Source organism: Ranitomeya imitator, chromosome 10 (assembly GCF_032444005.1).
Source record: "Ranitomeya imitator isolate aRanImi1 chromosome 10, aRanImi1.pri, whole genome shotgun sequence".
Classification (NCBI taxonomy): Eukaryota; Metazoa; Chordata; class Amphibia; order Anura; family Dendrobatidae; genus Ranitomeya; species Ranitomeya imitator.
In genome coordinates this window covers 43253779-43276603 of record NC_091291.1, presented here as the reverse complement: position 1 = coordinate 43276603, position 22825 = coordinate 43253779, and the positions used below count along the sequence as shown (strand labels likewise).

Genomic DNA, 22825 nt, shown 5'->3' with positions numbered 1-22825 from the left:
TGGTGCGTACTTGCCACACAGATTTGGTGCGTACTTGCCACACAGATTTGGTGCGTACTTGCCACACAGATTTGGTGCGTACTTGCCACACAGATTTGGTGCGTACTTGCCACACAGATTTGGTGCGTACTTGCCACACAGATTTGGTGCGTACTTGCCACACAGATTTGGTGCGTACTTGCCACACAGATTTGGTGCGTACTTGCCACACAGATTTGGTGCGTACTTGCCACACAGATTTGGTGCGTACTTGCCACACAGATTTGGTGCGTACTTGCCACACAGATTAGGTGCGTACTTGCCACACAGATTTGGTGCGTACTTGTCACACAGATTTGGTGCGTACTTGCCACACAGATTTGGTGCGTACTTGCCACACAGATTTGGTGCGTACTTGCCACACAGATTTGGTGCGTACTTGCCACACAGATTTGGTGCGTACTTGCCACACAGATTTGGTGCGTACTTGCCACACAGATTTGGTGCGTACTTGCCACACAGATTTGGTGCGTACTTGCCACACAGATTTGGTGCGTACTTGCCACACAGATTTGGTGCGTACTTGCCACACAGATTTGGTGCGTACTTGCCACACAGATTTGGTGCGTACTTGCCACACAGATTTGGTGCGTACTTGCCACACAGATTTGGTGCGTACTTGCCACACAGATTTGGTGCGTACTTGCCACACAGATTTGGTGCATACTTGCCACACAGATTTGGTGCGTACTTGCCACACAGATTTGGTGCGTACTTGCCATGCAGGTTTGCTGCCAGTAAAGTGAATGAGAAACCTGAAGTGTCGTGCACACGATGTAGATTTGTGACTTGCAGATTTGGTGCAGAAAATAATCTGCAACGTGTCAATTCTCTGTGCGTTTTTACCTGCGTTTTTCACCATTGACTTTACTCAATTCAGTCAAAAGAGCAGGCAAAAACGCACCAAAAAGGAGGCAAAAACACATCAAAAACTCGTGTTTTTGCAGCTGTGTTTTTCCTGCCAAGAGATGCAGAAATGATACCTAAATTTCTGCATCCATGTCCTCAGCGTGTGCACATTGCCTAATAGTTTTCTGTTTCCCGCTGGTGCTCAGTGATTCTCCGGCATCGGTTTTAATACCATCATGGCGACACACAGACATTAAACGTCCCCTCCTGCCTATGGCCGTGCACTTTGTATGCTGCGTGGCCGCTGTGACTCTTCCCTTTTCATTGTCGGTCCGCCACGCATACTGATTCATCAGAGGGAGCACAGTCTGAGTTCGGAGAATAAACCTCTCTCGCCGTCTTTGTTTGTCGGCTGTTTATATTTATTTGCTCTCGCTCATAAGCCACCGTTCCACTAGACGGCTCCGCTACATAAATGCTCACATCCCCATTCATGGCCCTAAAGGGTTAATCGCTGGTATGCGCCATTGCCTGGATCCGGCACAAGATTTCAATGAATGACAAAGCCCTTGTATTACTAATGGGATTTGGCTGTTTTATGGGACATGTGTTAGACATAAAGTCCGACTCCTTTTCACATCCAGAGCAGCAGTTTATAGACACATGTATATTGTTGAGTATTTCCAACTACTCTGTCAACAGTTATACGGAACATGGCTTCCATAAACCGGCTGTATAACAGTCTGAAGATCCCCAGAAAATAACGATCTATGTATTACTATTAGCAAAACTTACCAAAATGTTAAAGGGAATCTGTCAGCAGGTTTTTGCTATGTATTCTGACAGCAGAGATCCTGATTCCAGTGATGTATCACTTAGTTTACTGGGTGCAACAGTTGTGATAAAATCACAGTTTTCGCTGCTGCAGATCTAGCAGAGCTCGGAATGCTGAGCCCTGTATAACCCCGCCCACTCCACTGATTGGATGCTTTCAGGTTATATTGTATAGTGATAAAACCTGGAAACAAATGGGTTAATCTGCGCTGCCGGTGAAGGAGAAGGAAGAGATGTAGAACCCAGATGTAAGCAGTTTATTCGTCAACGCGTTTCAAAATTTTGCAACCTATTCATCAGGACAAACTGCGACCGTGGTTTGTCCTAATGAAGAAGATGTAAAAGTTTAAAACACAGAAAGCAACCAATCAGTGGTGGGGGTGTGGTTGGACTAGGAGGCATGAGACATCTAGTCCTGTAGTGATAATCTCCTGCTGTTAAAACACTGATTTTATTGAAACAGCAACACAAAGCCCAGTAAGTGACACATCATTGAAATCAGGCTGTTTTCCACTATATCATGGGGCTCTCAGATTACATAGCAAAAACCTGCTGACAGATTCCAGATAATGGGGGTTGTCATAAACAACCACTCCATTTAATTTTTTTATTGGCTCTACCTGTGTAAATGAGTGTGTAAGTGCGATAATATCCTCATGGATAGGCATCTTCTGCATTTTCCAGCGCCACTCCGGTCTTCTTCGGAGTCACATGACTTCTATTGGGACTCACCAGATCACACTGGGGTCTATGTGTGAGTGGGACGCTGACGCTCCATAGGCTTACACTGTAAGGGCTCGTGCACACCACCGATTTTCTCGTACAAGTGCTCTCTGTAGTGTTCATAGATGCACTTGTACCTATGATATTCTATGGGGCTGTGCAAATGTACAATTTTTCCCTCATACAAAGTGGTTTGCGAAAAATCTGAGACGTGTCCGATTCTGATCTGAGGGTCCCTGAAAAAAAAAAAAAGTATGGGTCCTTTAAAAAATCATATTGCACTCGGATGACATCAGAGTGCTGTCTGCTTTTCATGGACTGGTAGAAGTATAAGGTGGAGAAACTTTTCTTTTTCTTTCCATGTACGAGATAAACGGATGACTCTAATCAGAGTCTGATCAAAATCATCACCCATATGGGAAAATCCAATGTCCGAGTGAGTCCTAAGAGCAATTTCTGGCTCCAACATAGACCCCATTGTGATCCGGGGAGTCGGAATAGAAGTCATGTGACTCGGAAGAAGACCGAATCGGCGCTGGAAACTGTGGAAGTCAGCGATCAGTGAGTATATTACCACTTAGTTACACATATATATTTGCACATGTATTGCCAACTAAAATTTTAATGGTAGTGCTTCTTTAATGAACGACATTAACCCCTTCATAACCAGGCCATTTTTAATTTTTGCACTTTTTTCTCACCTTCTTCGATGAGCCGTAACCGAAGGGAACCGAAAAACGACATTTATGACACTTCGATTTTTTGTTCTTCATGCAGTTTACCACGGGGTTAATTTATTGTATATTTTCATACATCGGACTTTTACAGATGCATCAATACCAAAACTGTATGTCCATATTTTTTTATGTCTTCATTTTTTAATTGAAAAGAGATGAATATTTTTGGGGAAAAAAAAGGGTGATTCAAACTTTCATTAATTTAAAAAAAAAAAAACATTTTAATGAATTTTTGTTTTACACTTTATTTCCACTGGGGGGCACAAACCTACAATTGTTTGATCTCCTGCAGTATATAGTCCAGTATCGCAATATATAGGAATATTTGCAATCTTCTAAGAAAATAAATTAAATTTGGGTGAAATCGATTGTAGACGTCACATTTGCAGGGCCAAATCAGCAGAAACACCCCACAAGTGACCTTATTTTGAAAGCTACCAATTTACGGGAGGTGCCATTTCAGTATACTGTGGTCAGGTTTAGGACATCCCTCCTGTCCTTATACTTGGCCACCAGCTACATTGGGTTCTGCAGTTGCCTAGTTTGCGACATAGGGAGTCTTCCCCGGTCTCTGCACGCAGTACTCGCGGAGAGGGACATGAAGAGTGGGACGCTGGTGTGGAAGTTGTCTACGTAGAGGTGGTAATCCACCAGTGGGTGCACCAATTCCTACACAATTTTCCCTGAAGTTTGATTCCATACGTTGTCCTCTTGATGAGCAGGTATTGTCAGAAATTAAGCCTCCCCTTTAAGTAGATTAGGGACCAGTGTCAGACTGAGGCACATTGGGCCCACCAGAGGACTTGATTCTGAGGGCCCAACTTACATCTATACAAAACCAATGCATTATCATTAATGGGAATTTTCAGACCTGGGCTAAGTTCGATCAAGCACTGTAGGAAATGGTATAGCCATAAGATACGCAATGTTAGGATTCAGCGCCGCTTGCTGATTTGATTGGTTGTCACGTGATTGTTTAGATACTGCTCAAATCCAGATGGTGGCACCAGGTTCTCCACCACTCAAAAGCCTCGTAGCAGCTGAAAAGTCTGCGCTATAGACTTCCTTGAAGGAGAAGCCAAAGCCCACCAGGGAATTCTCCTGTTCTCCGGTAGGTCAGTTCATCTACACAGATGCCCTTTCGGGGGACTGTACCACCTGAACAAATTTGTTGCTGAAGCGAGCAATGACCAGATGAATTTTGAACTGTCAGGGTCATCTCATGGTGGACACAGAATCCCAAGGAAGAACCTTTTTCTAAATATTGTCAAAGGCAATATGATATTTAAAAGAGGTCTGAAATATAAAGTAACGCCCTTTTATTATTTTCTCAGAATATCTTATCTTTGAAAAATATACACAATATATTTTGACTTAATAGTAAAGTTGAAGGGAACTTTTTCTGTTGAAAATGGGGTCTGATCTGCAAGCAGGATGTTATAAAGGAAGATCTGATCACATTGATATAAATTTTTGTTATTTTATTCATTGGAATCCCTGGTGTTTATATGTATGAGTCCAGTGGGCGGTCCTACTCAGTGATTGACAGTCTTCCCTGTATATGTTGTATGCAGAAATAGCTGTCAATCACTGATATTACCAGGAATTTCATTAAATAAAATACAAGTTTTTCTAAAACTTTTACTAGACTCCCATATATCATTCTGCTCAGCTTTCCCTTCCTTCTACCATGCTGTTCTCTGTCATGGGAGACTGAGATAAATCTAGGACAACAGACTTTGTACTTCAGTTTTTCATCCCAGTTCCATCGGGTTTTTAACTGATACATTGTTAAGAGTCAATGGATTAAAAAAAGTTCTATCTACATGCTTGAGTGAAACATGGATGAGGATCGGATGCAATTAGGATTAAACTGGGAAGCAAGTAGCAAGATGACACCCGATCTCAAAGGATCTGCAGGTTCTGTGATGGTGGTGACCATATTGCTCGTGTCTCCATTATGGAATTACAGGTATTATTGCCACAGCCTCTGGAAAATTTAGTCTGAAAATGTTCTCCGGCTCCTTTCATTTGCCAATCACCACCCAATATTCACTGCTCGGAATAATAAGGCTCCGCTAAATATACTGCATAAAGATCAGTTACTACTTCCTACAGTCGTCTTCCTAGGGCCCAACCTTTGTAGGGGCTTTCTGGAATTTTTGAAAATGTAACATAGAATAAAAAAGAAATTCACAGAATAAATTACTTCCTTCTTAATCCCCTGCCTCTCTAGCTCTGACCATTCCAATAGTCTCTGCCAGTCTCTGCTTCCTTCCTGCAGTGATCATGTTCCAGAAACAATTTATGTGACCACTGCAGCCAATCATTGACCTCAGCAATCACAGACTGCATCAGTTACATAAATAATGTATGGCACATGATAGTAAGCAGAGTCTACCTGCCTATTGTGCACAGAGTGCTCATACTCATAGACCACTCCTGCTGATGATTCAGTGGCTTCTGCTAACATCACGTCGTCAGAGCACCGGCTTTTCATCTGCTCTGTTCTGTTGGCGGTGTGTGACTGTCGACGTCATACTGGTTTGTTTAACTCTGAAAACCGTAGATTATTAAAACTGCACTTTGATCAACACCATCATCACCATTGGAGATCTTCTTGACTATTGCATGATGTCATGCTGATTGACATCCAGCTCCCTGCTGTCTAACTGCGGGGAGCCAATGGTCACTCAGCATGACTTCGGCAGTCACATCCCATCAAAACAGCGGCCTGAAAGAGGAACAGCTCATTTGGCATGAAGCACCTGAATTTATAACAAGAACGGTCAGTGACCTCTTTAGGCCGGCGCTGATGTCAATCAGCATGACTATTGCATGGTCATGCTGATTAACATCCAGCTTCATGCTGTCTAACTGCGGGGAGCCGATGGTCAATCAGCATGACATCAGCAGTCACATCCCATCAAAACAGCAGCTTGAAAGAAGAACAGTTCTGTTGACATGGAGTCCCTGACTTGATAGCAAGAGCGGTCGATGACCTCTCTAAGCCTGCGCCGATGTCAATCAGCATGACTATTGCATGATGTCATGCTGATTGACATCCAGCTTCCTGGCGCCGGTTAAACAGGAGAGAAGTTACCTCTTTTAGCAACTACCTGCCTGTTAGTTTTTAGGCCCATATTAACAAACAAAAAAAAAAAACAGTCCTGGACAACCCCTTTAATAACACTTATCTACAGCCTTTTCTGGATATGACTGTACCTGCACTTCTCTGTCTCCATATTTCTGGGGGTTTTTGCTATTTTGACACTTCTTTCTCAGCTTCTTCAGCTCCGACTGACATTTCTCAATAGACTCTGACTTGGAACGATGCTCAACTTGATATTTTTTCAATGTCGCCTGGGGATAGACAAGGAAATGCTATCAGTTCAAAAGTGACAATCCCCTGATACCAAGAAGGTGGAACAAATATCACAATAGACAATGTGACAGAACGGAAGGCAAATGACGTACTGTTAAATACTTAATGTCCAACTCCAGCTTGTGTTCCAGTTGAGCCAGAAGTTCAGAGTGAAAAAGTTTAAGCTGAAAAAAAAAGTGAGAAATACATTATATTGTGCCTTATTACATCTTTTAAACAGTGACACAATGTGACAGTGTTATCAGCACCAAACAACAAAATGGCGGCAGACAGCACTCTGTAATATACAATGGTTGCTCGTCCTAACTCCACAGGATCCAAGTGGAGGAGTACATACCAAAGTTTCAGAAGTGAAGGACGGCATCCAATCCAGGTGAAAGAAGTAAACACTTTATTGTGCCAAAGGTGCGACGTTTCAACCCCTATGGGGTCTTTATCAAGCATACATAATATTCAAAATGACGGCCTTATAAAGGAAGTGGATCACCACCACCTGACAGGTCCGCCTACAAAATTTGCATACATAATAACTGGTGATCATATTAACCATAAAAAACATATATATAGTGAAACATACATAATTAAAATCTCATTGCATTCATATCACATGGCCACATTATTGGCAATAATGTTCAAATTCATAATAATATGCACATGTCAACGGTGAAAAGTAAATAAACAAAACCGCATGTCACCTGTAAGCCTATCAGAGGACACATGGGGGCTATTGCGAGCGTGAGCTGCCTATCACTGAACCCATATCACATCACTACTTAATTAGCCAATCTATGTCTCCGGTGAAAATCCAATCCAGGGCACTGACACATATCAAGCCCATGCGTTGGAGCCAATCCAAGCTCCATATCCGCTTACATAGAACCACCCCCCAGGCTGATCATTATGGTACCAAATAGTGACATAGGTAATAACATCATAGGCTCTCATTACTCACCTCTAGACATATCCGATTACAGTGTGTAAACCTGCCGGCCACACGGCAGCGCCAAACATGTAAAAACATGTGGCTTCGCCGAAAGCAGCCGAAAGGCACGCCCACCCCAACCGGCACACGTCCCATAAACTAGAATCACTGCAGGCTCTGTACCTGCATCCGCCCCCACTCAGGTCACATGACCAACCCGCGCGTCAGCCCAGCATACCGCACGTAAGCCCAGGACCGAGTACGCATGCCTGCCGGCTCACCAGCGGCGCATGTAAACACAGCGCCGCCACAGAGAGCCGACAGACACGCCCTCCGGCCCCCACGGCAATGTGCTAATGATCCATCGGTACCCTTGCTCACACTAAATGTGCTAATGATCCACCGGTACCCTTGCTCACACTAAAGGGCTAATGCCATTAAACATGTGGACATACAAAAAAGGTATGTGAAGACATTAGAGCCCCCCATCTAAAGATATTTAAAGGTGGTCCTCAAAATTAACCCCTCAATCACTAAATAGGGCCATAAATAGCTAAAAATAGCTCAGACCCACCATACTCGACGGACAACTATATGGGGAGACATACACATGAATCGTCTTAACAAATATAACGCCATATCCATGGCTATATATCCATCAAGAAGGCAGAACGCCATCTCCAACAGACAGGAGAAGACCAGCCAATTTACTATATGTCAATTCACATAAATCTAGAAAAAATGCAATAAGTAGTATACCAATCATCACATTAAAAACAATCTAAACGGATGTGAGCCACACGAACCATATAAAGATAGATCAAGATACACATACTGAGAGATTGTAGTCAACATTTAACCCCCCAGGCTGTCGAGAACCCAACATCGATATCCATCTAAGTTCTTTCTTTTTTAATAGTTTAACCCTGTCCCCACCCCTACGGAAAGGAGGCACGCCATCAATCACCCTAAATCGTAACTGACTAACTGAGTGTCCACTCTCAATGAAGTGTTTAAGTATTGGTAACTCCATCATCTTGGTTCTGATGGTACTTTTGTGCTTGCTGATGCGTGCCTTTATTTCCATTGTGGTCTCCCCCACATATGTGAGTCCACAGGGACAAACAATAAGATAAATAACAAAACTTGAGGTGCACGTGTACCTCTCCCTGATGGAGTACCTCTGGCCTGTGTGAGGATGATTAAAAAAATCACCCTTGATCATATTCCCACAGCACGCGCATCCTAAACAGGGAAAATTACCAAATTTCGGGGGCCCAACGTCCTCTGCACACTGACCACTGTAGGACCAACGTCGGATTTGACCAATTTGTCCTTTAGATTACGTCCTCTTTTGTAGGATAAGATTGGCGGCAGGGCAAATTCTTCAATATCAGGCAGACCCTGATGCAAAATGTGCCAATGTTTCAAAATCATATTTTTCATCAACCCACTAGCTGTATTAAAGGTGGACACAAAGGGAATCCGCTTCTCTCTAACCCTAGTCTTTTTCTCCCTTATGGCCGCTCTAGATGTCCCTTTAGCCCGTTCCACATGTTTTCTAACTCCATTCACAGGATAGCCTCTACTCAAAAATTTAAGGCACATCTCATCCAATCTAGAGTCAAGACGTGAGTCATCAGCCACTATCCTCCTGACTCTAAGCATCTGGCTCCATGGTAGCGACTCAAGCATATTTCTTGGATGGTGGCTGTTAAACCGTAATAAGCTGTTTCTATCAGTGCTCTTCACATACAGATCCGTTTTTAGAGAAGACCCGACTTTATACACCAGTGTGTCCAGGAATTGCACCTGTTCCTGAGAATGTGTGATCGTAAAACTGAGTTCAGGAAAAATGTTATTTAACTCTTGGTGAAAATCCAGGAGTTCACTGAGGTGCCCCTCCCATACTACAAACACATCGTCAATGTAGCGCCACCAGGCCCGGACCCGGGGCCAAAACCGTGAAACATACACGTACTGGTCCTCGAGCACCGCCATGAAAATGTTATCAGCACCAACATTCCCACCAGTCACCAGAAAAGAGAAGTCCTCTGGCGAGTTATCAGAATAGATATGTTCTACTGCTTCTTAGTTTTGTCACGTTTAGGAAAAGTTTGATAGTCACCTAAGAATTGATGCCCGGCTGTCACAGCAAATCTGCACACGTTCATAGTGATACAATCTCTGCTCTTGCATTGCTCCACCGTCCAAGGCCACTGCAGCCATGACCGAGATGAGCACCTCGCCTAAGGCGGCGGTCTGAGCTGTCGGACCCGGCACAAAATGCTGCTGCTCACCTCTCAGAATGAGACATTGCACACAGGACAGCAGGTAGCAGCTAGTCACTGAGTCTCAGACAGTGGCATTAGGATCGTGGGCCCGGGCCAGAAGGCCTGCTAGTGTCAGTGCTATGTTCAGCTAGATGTCCATCCTCAGGCACACATCCAGTTGAAAGACCTGCAATTCCTATACACACCATCGGCCTATCAGAAGCCAGCACCGGCAGTTGATGATGGAGGAATAATTAGCTGCTCACCATGGGAGTGGGCACATGTAAGGGGAATTGTTTTTTTAATTGTAAAGATAATCACAATCATTGCATGGCAGCCACAATGGGGATATTAACATTATATTGGGGCCATAATGGGGATATTATCATGGTATGGGGGCTATAATGGGGGATATTATCATTGTATGGGGGCCACAATGGGGATATTAACATTGTATGGGGGCCATGATGGGGATATTATCATTGTATGGGGGCTATAATGGGGGATATTATCATTGTATGGGGCCCATAATGGAGGATATTATCATTGTATGGGGCCACAATGGGGATATTAACATTGCATGGGGGCCACAATGGGGATATTAGCATTGTATGGGGGCAACAATGAGGATATTAACATTGTATGGGGGCCACAATGGGGATATTAGCATTGTATGGTGCCACAATGGGGATATTAACACTGTATGGGGGCCATGATGGGGATATTATCATTGTATTGGGCCTATAATGGGGGATATTATCATTGTGTGGGGCCACAATGGAGATATTAACATTGTATGGGGGCCACAATGGGGATATTAACATTGTATGGGGGCCACAATGGGGATATTAACATTGTATGGGGGCCACAATGGGGATATTAGCATTGTATGGGAGCCACAATGGGGGATATTATCATTATATGGGGGACATAATGGGGATATTATCAGTGTATGGAGGCCACAATGGAGATATTATCACTGTATGGGGGCTATAATGGGGGATATTATCACTGTATGTGGTCATAATAGGGGATATTATCATTGTATGGGGGCCACAATGGGGATATTAACATTGAATGGGAGTCACAATGGGGATATTATTATTGTATGGAGGCCACAATGGGGATATTATCATTGCATGGGGGCCATAATGGGGGATATTATCACTGTATGGGGGTCATAATGGGGGATATTATCATTGTATGGGGGCTATAATGGGGGATATTATCATTGTATGGGGCCACGATGAGGATATTAACATTGTATGGGGGCTATAATGGGGGATATTATCATAATGGGGATAATAACATTGTATTGGGTCCACAATGGGGATATTAACATTGTATGGGGGCCGCAATGGGGATATTAACATTGTATGGGGGCTATAATGGGGATAATAATATTGTATGGGAGCCACAATGGAGGATAATATCACTGTATGGGGCCATAATGGGGATATTATCACAGTATGGAGGCCACAATGGGGGATATTATCATTGTATGGGAGCCCCAATGGAGGATAATATCACTGTATGGGGCCATAATGGGGATATTATCACAGTATGGGGGCCACAATGGGAATATTATCATTGTATGGAGGCCACAATGGGGGATATTATCACTCTATGGGGCCATAATGGGGATATTATCACAGTATGGGGGCCACAATGGGGATATTAACATTGTATGGAGGCCACAATGGGAATATTATAATTGTATGGGGGTCATAATGGGGATATTATCAGTGTATTGGGGCAATAATGGGGGATATTATCATTATATGAGGTCATAATGGGGAATATTATCATTGTATGGGGGCCATAATGGGGGATATTATCACTGTACAGGAGCCATAATGGGGGATATTATCACTGTATGGGGCCATAGTGGGGAGACTATTACTGTATGGGGTCATAATGGGGGATATTATCATTGTATTGGGGTTATAATGGGGGATATTAACATTATATGGGGGCCACAATGGGGATATTAACATTGTATGGGGCCACAATGGGGATATGATCATTGTATGGGGCCACAATGGGGATGTTATCATTGCATGGGGGTCATAATGGGGGATATTATCATTGTATTGGGGCAATAATGGGGGATATTATAATTGTATGGGGGCTATAATGGGGGATATTATCACTGTATGGGGTCATAATAGGGGATATTAACATTATATGGGGGACACAATGGAGATATTATCACTGTATGGGGCCATAATGGGGGATATTATCATTGTATGGGGGTCATAATGGGGGATATTATCAGTGTATTGGGGAAATAATGGGGTATATTATCATTATATGAGGTCATAATGGGGGATATTATCATTGTATGGGGGTCATAATGGGGATATTATTACTGTATGGAGTCAAAATGGGGGATATTATCATTGTATTGTGGCTATAATGGGGGATATTATCATTGTATGGGGGTTATAATGGGGGATATTAACATTGTATGCGGGCCACAATGGGGATATTATCATTGTATGGGGCCACAATGTGGATATTATCATTGTATGGGGGCCATAATGGGGGATATTATCATTGTATTGGGGCAATAATGGGGGATATTATCATTATATGGGGCCATAATGGGGATATTATCACTGTATGGGGGCTATAATGGGGGATATTATCACTGTATGTGGTCATAATAGGGGATATTATCATTGTATCGGGGCCACAATGGGGATATTAACATTGAATGGGAGTCACAATGGGGATATTATTATTGTATGGAGGCCACTATGGGGATATTATCATTGCATGGGGGCCATAATGGGGGATATTATCACTGTATGGGGGTCATAATGGGGGATATTATCATTGTATGGGGGCTATAATGGGGGATATTATCATTGTATGGGGCCACGATGAGGATATTAACATTGTATGGGGGCTATAATGGGGGATATTATCATTGTATGGGGGCTATAATGGGGATAATAACATTGTATTGGGTCCACAATGGGGATATTAACATTGTATGGGGGCCGCAATGGGGATATTAACATTGTATGGGGGCTATAATGGGGATAATAACATTGTATGGGAGCCACAATGGAGGATAATATCACTGTATGGGGCCATAATGGGGATATTATCACAGTATGGAGGCCACAATGGGGGATATTATCATTGTATGGGAGCCCCAATGGAGGATAATATCACTGTATGGGGCCATAATGGGGATATTATCACAGTATGGGGGCCACAATGGGAATATTATCATTGTATGGAGGCCACAATGGGGGATATTATCACTCTATGGGGCCATAATGGGGATATTATCACAGTATGGGGGCCACAATGGAGATATTAACATTGTATGGAGGCCACAATGGGAATATTATAATTGTATGGGGGTCATAATGGGGATATTATCAGTGTATTGGGGCAATAATGGGGGATATTATCATTATATGAGGTCATAATGGGGGATATTATCATTGTATGGGGGCCATAATGGGGGATATTATCACTGTACAGAAGCCATAATGGGGGATATTATCACTGTATGGGGCCATAATGGGGATACTATTACTGTATGGGGTCATAATGGGGGATATTATCATTGTATTGGGGCTATAATGGGGGATCTTATCACTGTATGGGGTCATAATGGGGGATATTATCATTGTATGGGGGTTATAATGGGGGATATTAACATTATATGGGGGCCACAATGGGGATATTAACATTGTATGGGGCCACAATGGGGATATGATCATTGTATGGGGCCACAATGGGGATGTTATCATTGCATGGGGGTCATAATGGGGGATATTATCATTGTATTGGGGCAATAATGGGGGATATTATAATTGTATGGGGGCTATAATGGGGGATATTATCACTGTATGGGGTCATAATAGGGGATATTAACATTATATGGGGGACACAATGGAGATATTATCACTGTATGGGGCCATAATGGGGGATATTATCATTGTATGGGGGTCATAATGGGGGATATTATCAGTGTATTGGGGAAATAATGGGGTATATTATCATTATATGAGGTCATAATGGGGGATATTATCATTGTATGGGGGTCATAATGAGGATATTATTACTGTATGGAGTCATAATGGGGGATATTATCATTGTCTTGTGGCTATAATGGGGGATAGTATCATTGTATGGGGGTTATAATGGGGGATATTAACATTGTATGCGGGCCACAATGGGGATATTATCATTGTATGGGGCCACAATGGGGATATTATCATTGTATGGGGGCCATAAAGGGAGATATTATCATTGTATTGGGGCAATAATGGGGGATATTATCATTATATGAGGTCATAATGGGGGATATTATCATTGTATGCGGGCCATAATGAGGGATATTATCATTATATGAGGTCATAATGGGGGATATTATCATTGTATGGGGGCCATAATGGGGGATATTATCACTGTATGGGGCCATAATGGGGGATATTATCATTATATGGGGGACATAATGGGGATATTATCAATGTATGGGGGCCATAATGGGGGATATTATCACTGTATGGGGACATAATAGGGGATATTATCATTATATGGGGGAAATAATGGGGATATTATCAGTGTATGGGGGCCATAATGGGGGATATTATTATTGTATTGGGGCAATAATGGGGGATATTATCATTGTGCAGGGGCCATAATGGGGCTATTATCACTGTATGCGGGCCATAATGGGGGATGTTATCATTATATAAGAGCCATAATGGGGCATATTATCATTGCATGAGGGCCATAAAAGCGTTCTGCTCGTTCACTGGGTGATCAGCTGCCTGTTAACATTGCAAGATAATCATGAAACATGCATTTTTAATAACACCCGTTTTTGAGTATCTCGCAGTAAAAATGCCCATTAAGAGTTTTTAACACTAAAAATTTCTTATTAATAAATGATTTATCAGACCACCAAAACTAGTGTCACTTGCTCAGAAGCTTGCTGTAGGTTCAATACAATCAGTGTTTTATTAGCAGGAGATTATCACTGCAAGACTAGGTGTCTCATGCCAGGCAGTCCAGCTAATCTGTGTAACCCCTCCCCCACCACTGATTGGCAGTGTACACAGGAAGCTGCCAATCAGGGGTGTGGGCGGGGATTTACACAGCTCAGCAATCTGAGCTCTGCTACATCTAGAACAGAGAAAACAGGGATTTTATTAAAGTGCACCAAGCAACCCAGTAAGTGACACATAACTGGAATCCGAGTCTCTGTCCCTACATCGCTGCTTTCAGATTACGTAGAAAAAACCTGCTGACAGATTCTCTTTAATAACTGTTTGCCAAATACTTGTGCAGATGTAAACTATACACGTGCGAGCCGAGTCAGACAGCTCTGGCAGTGGGGGAGAGCAAAAAGGATCAGGCTGAAAAATCATCTGGTCCATCTTTTGTATGTGCACCTATACAGTCATATACACATGCAATATGACCAACTCAGCTATCACTGTGGCTTTCATGGCTACAAAGGATGGTGGCAAACCCAAGTGGGTGGCACATTAGTGGTATTATGGAATGTTAACCAGTAATAGGAAATACTTACAACTTCCTCCAGCTGGACTTGGATTTGCCGATGGACTTCAGCCATTTGAAATAAAGTATCACCTGTAATTTATAGAAATGGTCTAGTAAATTTCCAGCAGATCACATGAAGTTAAACAGCAGAAAGGAACTTGAAGGTGTGTGCAGGAATTGAACAGTTCGGAAGATCGGATGGACTCGACTCGAGTAACGAGTATAATGGAAGTCAATGGGAAACTCGAACATTTTTCTGGAGGACCATAACAGGAGGCGCGGGGCAGGAAAAATTCTGAACTTGATGGAAAAAGCACTCAAATGGAATGAGACAGCATGGGGAAGATCCCTGGACGCATCCCTGACTCCCAGGTCACTGCCGGGAACTAAATAAATGACTATTTTAAATTACCAGCCAAGGTAAAGCAGACAGCTGTGGATTGATATTATTAGGCTGGGAAGGTCCTTGGATATTGTCCCCTTCCCAGCCTAAAAATACCAGCCACCCCAGAATTGGCACATCACATTAGATTCGGCAATTCTGGAACTTTGCCCGGCTCTTACCAATTGCCCTGGTGCGTTGGCAATCAGGGTAATATTTTTAGGGGTTGATGTCAGCTGTGTAGTGTCAGCTGGCATCAAGCCCATGGGTTAGTAAAGGTCAGATCCTTTTTTTAAATTATTTATTTAATTGGTTTTAAAAAATGTTAAAAACACCCTTTAGTGCCACACAAAGGGCACTTAAGGATTCAACATTATAATACTTAGGGGGGGGGCATTAATCTAAGCTCTACCTCCTATATCAACTATCTCTGGACTGGATCCAGAGGCCGAGCATCAAGTCACCAGGTTTTCTATAAGACCCGATGGAGCGAAGAGACCGACCAATCATAGTAATATTAATAGCCAACATGACTACTGCATACTGTGTATGGCCGGCAAGCCCCGCTGTTGTGAATTCTGCCTTTGGGCTCCCTCCGGTGGTTGTAGGTGGTAATGCAGTTGTCCATAGGTTGCAGTCCTGGTCAGGTGTATCTGCTGATTGCAGTTCTGACTGGGGTATTTAGGTGTGCTGGATTCATTAGTCCTTGCCAGTTGTCCATGGTTGTTGGGAGGTGTTGGATCTCTGTCTGGTTCCTCCTGCCTTGCTGCCAAATCAGCAAAGATAAGTGTCTGGTTTTGATTCTGTGACACACATGCTGTGTGCTTGATAATTCTGTGCTATTCATTTGTTTTTTCTTGTCCAGCTTAGATTGTGTCAGTATTTACTCTGTCTAGTTGGATTCTCAGGAGTTGCAGATATACGTTCCACGTCTTTAGTTACATGGTGGAATTTTTTGTATTATCTGCGGTGGCTATTTTTGGAAGGGTTTTAATACTGACCGCTTAGTATTCTGTTCTATCCTTTCCTATTTAGCTAGAGTGGCCTCTTTTGCAAAATCCTGTTTTATGCCTGCGTGTGTCTTTCCTCTCCTACTCACAGTCAATATTCGTGGGGGGCTGCCTATCCTTTGGGGTTCTGCTCTGAGGCAAGGTAGAATTCCTATTTCCATCTATAGGGGTATTTAGTCCTCCGGCTGTGTCGAGGTGTCTAGGGTTTGTTAGGCACACCCCACGGCTACTTCTAGTTGCGGTGTTAGTTCAGGATTTGCGGTCAGTACAGTTACCACCTACTCCAGAGAAAGTTTCATGCGGCTCCAAGGTCACCGGATCATAACACCCCGCATGTTTATTGGCTGTCTAACAGCTGCGAAACAAGAGGTCCAGGGACTTGAGCATAGCGCTCAAGTACCCGCGATATTCAGTGGAGTATCAAGCAGTGGTGAGCACGCTCGCTCATCACTGTGCAGAAACATAATATCTACACGTGAAAATATTCCTGATGTCTGCTACGCCCTTGATTTGCAAACATAAACAATACATAAAAGTCAAGAAGAAAAATGCGCAAAACGATCTCCAGGTTACACGCTGCTGTCAGGGTCACATATTCATCATTGTGTGCACCTTGTACAGTTCAGATCATGGACACTTATCAATAATCTATAATATTATTATCTACAATTTATGCAACCAGTTATATACTGTGACAAAGTCACTGGTAAAATATTTTCCTGCAGCACTCTAAAGTGTTGTGAGGTTTAAACTAAACTTGCATAAATGGGCGGATTTTACGTGGATATTCATAGAGCAGGTGGGAGGATGTCCACCTTATCTCCACCTGCAGAGCCGCCACCACTGTGTCCTGACAGGACCTGTGTGATGTCACAATCATGTGATCAGTCACATGGTGGAGGAGTCACATGGTCTGGGGCTTATGTACTTGACTTCCCAAGGCCACAGTGTTCAGTGTGCCTGGAGAGGAAGCGCTCCAGGAAAGTGTTCATGCATGTGTTGTATGCTAAAATCTGACTGCAGAATATTTGGTACATTATAGACTGTAGAATGTTCTGTACATTATAGTCTGTAGAATGTTCTGTACATTATAGACTGTAGAACGTTCTGTACATTATAGACTATAGAATGTTCTGTACATTATAGTCTGTAGAATGTTCTGTACATTATAGACTGTAGAACGTTCTGTACATTATAGACTGTAGAATATTCTGTTCATTATAGACTGTAGAACGTTCTGTACATTATAGTCTGTAGAATGTTCTGTACATTATAGACTGTAAAACGTTCTGTACATTATAGACTGTAGAATATTCTGTTCATTATAGACTGTAGAATGTTCTGTACATTATAGACTGTAGAACGTTCTGTACATTATAGTCTGTAGAATGTTCTGTACATTATAGACTGTAAAACGTTCTGTACATTATAGACTGTAGAACGTTCTGTACATTATAGACTGTAGAATGTTCTGTACATTATAGTCTGTAGTACGTTCTGTACATTATAGTCTGTAGTACGTTCTGTACATTATAGACTGTAGAATGTTCTGTACATTATAGTCTGTAGAATGTTCTGTACATTATAGACTGTAGAATGTTCTGTACATTATAGTCTGTAGTACGTTCTGTACATTATAGTCTGTAGTACGTTCTGTACATTATAGACTGTAGAATGTTCTGTACATTATAGACTGTAGAACGTTCTGTACATTATAGTCTGTAGAATGTTCTGTACATTATAGACTGTAGAATGTTCTGTACATTATAGACTGTAGAATGTTCTGTACATTATAGACTGTAGAATGTTCTGTACATTATAGTCTGTAGAATGTTCTGTACATTATAGACTGTAGAATGTTCTGTACATTATAGACTGTAGAATGTTCTGTACATTATAGACTGTAGAATGTTCTGTACATTATAGTCTGTAGAATGTTCTGTACATTATAGACTGTAGAATGTTCTGTACATTATAGACTGTAGAATGTTCCGTACATTATAGACTGTAGAATGTTCTGTACATTATAGACTGTAGAAAGTTCTGTACATTATAGACTGTAGAAAGTTCTGTACATTATAGACTGTAGAATGTTCTGTACATTTTAGTCTGTAGAATGTTCTGTACATTATAGTCTGTAGAACGTTCTGTACATTATAGTCTGTAGAATGTTCTGTACATTATAGTCTGTAGAATGTTCTGTACAGTATAGATTGTAGAATGTTCTGTAAATTATGGAATGTTCTGTATTATGGTCTAACTCTATATGATTTTGTTCCTTCTCATTTAGAGGCGTAATAACTATGGGACAGAACCAGATTGCAGTTTTGTCAGCCTCAGCTGCACATTGTTACCTCCTGAGCAGAAATAAAGATGAATATTGTTCCCAACTGTTCGGCCCTAATTATGACATTCTTACAGTTCAGCGTGACTCAGATTATCTCCTAGTTCCCTTCTATGTAAGAAGACTAAGACATTACTAATCACTGACTCCCACATAGCTGAAATACCCGGCCGGGCTGCCCATGTCTGGCTACATTACGGCATTACATTGTGGTCCTGGCCGGGAGGGTACGCTTCAGATAACTGGGGTATTCCTCCACAGGAACAGGAGATTTAGTTCTACAATATTCCTGTTGGGATGGTGATAAGAATAATGGAGATGAGATAGAATGTATGACGTGACCCATGAGCTTAGCGCAGGAAGTACCACACCAGTTACTGTCCGTAACGCTGCAGTTGGGGAATTCCAGGTAACTGGTGGGGTCAGATATTAGAAAAAAGTTTCTACTGAGTTTTTTACAGTCTCCCAACCCACATGTGTATTGTGCATCATGGATAATGTGTTTTTATAACTCTCTGATTAATTTGGTGGGCCTTCCTCCCCTCCTGTGACTTCAGTGCCTCTCCAGCTTGGCACTACCAGTTCTGCACTTTTGAGTTGAAATTTGGGTCGTTGGGAAAATTGGGCAAAAACCAAACTTAGGCTAGTTTCACATTTGTGTTTAAAACTCAGCGTTTAAAACGCAAACGCAGGTGGTGAAAAACGCATGTAAACGCGTGCAAACGCTGCGTTTTTTAGACGCATGCGTTTTCGCATGCGGTTAAAAAAACGCAGCGTTTTTACGCGTTTACATGCGTTTTTCCTGCGTTTGCATTTTTGGTACGCATGATGAGAAATTTCACAAGAGAAAAATCAAGATCCAGACACCGCCAATGGGACTACAGAGGGTGTGTGACATGACTCTGTGGACCAAAATATGGAAAAATTGTAGCTCTCAAAATGTGATAACGCAAAAAATATTTTTTGGAATAAAAAGCGTCTTTAGTGTGTGACAGCTACCAATCATAAAAAATCAACTAGAAAACCCACTTTGAATAGAAATGTCTAGGGTTAGTGTTAGGGTTAGGATCCCTAGGGTTAGGGTTAGGGTTTGGATTCCTAGGGTTAGGGTTAGGATCCCTAGGGTTAGGGTTAGGATCCCTAGGGTTAGGGTTAGGGTTTGGATCCCTAGGGTTAGGGTTAGGGTTTGGATCCCTAGGGTTAGGGTTAGGGTTTGGATCCCTAGGGTTAGGGTTAGGGTTTGCATCCCTAGGGTTAGGGTTAGGGCTAGGGTTAGAGTTAGGGTTAGGGTTAGGGTTTGGATCCCTTTATCACCTTGATGGTGGGGGGTGGCTTATCAGTGTGTTGCCTTGTTTTTTCTATGGAAATGCATGCGTTAAAAAACGCAACCAAACTCATGTGCTTAAAAACGCATGCATTTACATAGACAGCAATACTTTTTTTGCCGCAAAAAAATGCATGTGTTTTTTTGCGGCAAAAAAACACCTCTAGAAATTACTACATGTTGCATTTCCGCAACAAAATGCAAGCAGAGAAACGGCGCATGCGTCGTCAAACGCGGCAAAACACATACAAAAAAAACGCATGCGTTTTTAATGTTAAATATAGGAAAAAAACGCATGCTTTTTTTGCGCTAAAACGCAGCGGCAAAAAAAGCAAATGTGAAACCAGCCTTAGACCTAAGCAATATACATAATCAGCACTAGGGTTATGCTGCTTAGATAGAGTTGTTAGGTAGTGTACCCTTGGAAGTCAGCTACTGCTCCCTGCCGGGCTCCCTTTCCCAACCGGCTGATCATGTGACATCTAAGCAAACTACAAGAACCAGAGAGGAGTTTAAAGAGGATTTGTCACCGGATGAAAATTGCCCAGTTTCTGCACTTATTTTATTCTAGCTGCTCCCCTAATAAACCCACTTTTACTATTTTTTAAATCCACCATGCGGTTCCAGAGATATGGTGATTTTTTACTTGCTACTAATTTATATGGTCTTTAATAGGGGGCGTGGCTCATAGGATCCTCTGGGGCGTGGCTTTAGGCTGATCTGCATAATAACCCCGCAAGCCACACCCCATTGTAAAGAGAATTACGGTTACAATAAAAAGGCCCATATCTCTGGAACCGTATGGCCGATTTAAAAAATCCAAAAAACAGAAAACTCAGTGGATCAGCTGGAATAAAATAAGAGCAAAAAGTGGCCACTCATGATCAGCTAAAAGGTTCTCTTTAAAGGGGTGTGAATCGGTTATTGTACCACATTCCCAGCATGTTAAAAAATATATCTTTATCAGTGCTTTTCATGCCAGTTAGCAATGGGACTCACAATCTAATTCCACTTCCTCAGACCCATCCACAATGAGGCCATTTTTTTTAATATAAAGCCATGAGTTTCATTGGCTTCAGCAGCGGTATAATGGCCAGATCTGAATGCTGCCTGGTTTCCTCATGACGGAAAGCCGCACAGAGACCGTGATTTACAGCAAAGTGTTTTGCATCAATATGAAGGTCACTTGGGCAACAAAAGGTGTTAATGGAAATAAGTAACCCTGGCATGAAGAGGGAGGCCACAGGAAACCCTGGCACCGGCGGTCTGCGCATCCCTCACATGCCATTCTAGCACTGAGCAGGTTGCCTGGGCTGCAAAATGGGGAATGTGATTAAGAAAAGCCGGGAGCTGGCAGAGTCGTCAAGGAAGGAACAGAGGAGACACTGACGGGCGCTTCACGTTACTGTCCCCCTATATCCTACGGCCAAGCACTTAGAAGTGAGAGGAGACACCAGGAATCTCTGCCGCTCCGCAGGAAGGCAACGCTTCCTGTGTAATCAGCTTGGTCATGAATCTCCAACCTTCAAGGATCTTACACAGTATATTTGTAGGACGTAAAAAGCCAAAAGCAAGAGCGGGGGGCATATAGATTGTGAATACATGCGACTCACCCAGCTCCTTAGATCCTTGACTGATGCTGGCAAGTTCTCCCAATTTCACCAGGGCATCAAAATAACCTTTTGCGGCAACAGTGACACCTGCAACAAGGAGGAGACATATAAAATGTTTATGTATGAGATAACCAAGATGATTGTCTATAAAATGATGGTGGTCTCACGTTCAGAGCTGTGGGGGATGGAGAGATATGGAGCCTGAAAGTCAGAAGTTCAAAACATTGTTACCCTTTTGCTCGTCAGGATATATTATATAAATATATATATATATATACACATACTATATACATACATACACACACATATATATAGATATACATATTTATAGAGATAGAGATGAGAGAGATATGCACGCAGCGCTGGGGTCCTGGGTTCTAATCCCACCCAGGACAACATCTGCAAAGAGTTTGTATGTTCTCTCCGTGTTTGCGTGGGTTTCCTCCGGGCACTCCGGTTTCCTCCCACATTCCAAAGACATACTGATAGGGATTCTAGATTGTGAGCCCCATCGGGGACAGTGATGATAATGTGTGCAAAACTGTAAAGCGCTGCGGAATATGTTAGCGCTATATAAAAATAAAGATTATTATTATTATTATATAACCATATATATACCGTATATATATATATACACACATACTATATACATACATACACACACATATATATATATAGATATACATATATAGAGAGATAGAGAAGAGAGAGATATGCACGCACATACTGTATATATAGATATAACCGTATATATATACATATATACCGTATATATATAACATTTCAGATAAGGAGTAAACTCATCAAATAGACCAATTACAAATGAAAAATCTTGCAATTTTCACACTGGTC

General features: G+C 42.2%; 1 protein-coding gene across 2 annotated transcripts in view; it reads right to left on the bottom strand.

The window, feature by feature from the left end:
• The window catches only part of LOC138651723 (BAR/IMD domain-containing adapter protein 2-like), a 95172-nt gene that overhangs the window by 34051 nt on the left and 38296 nt on the right, over positions 1–22825 (bottom strand). For both annotated transcript variants that reach the window (XM_069742145.1, XM_069742146.1), the window contains 4 exons: positions 21974–22060; positions 15329–15390; positions 6660–6731; positions 6408–6545 (listed from right to left, as the gene is read on the bottom strand). In XM_069742145.1, the coding sequence (XP_069598246.1) occupies positions 6408–6545; positions 6660–6731; positions 15329–15390; positions 21974–22060 (359 nt within the window). The remainder of the gene's footprint in view (positions 1–6407; positions 6546–6659; positions 6732–15328; positions 15391–21973; positions 22061–22825) is intronic.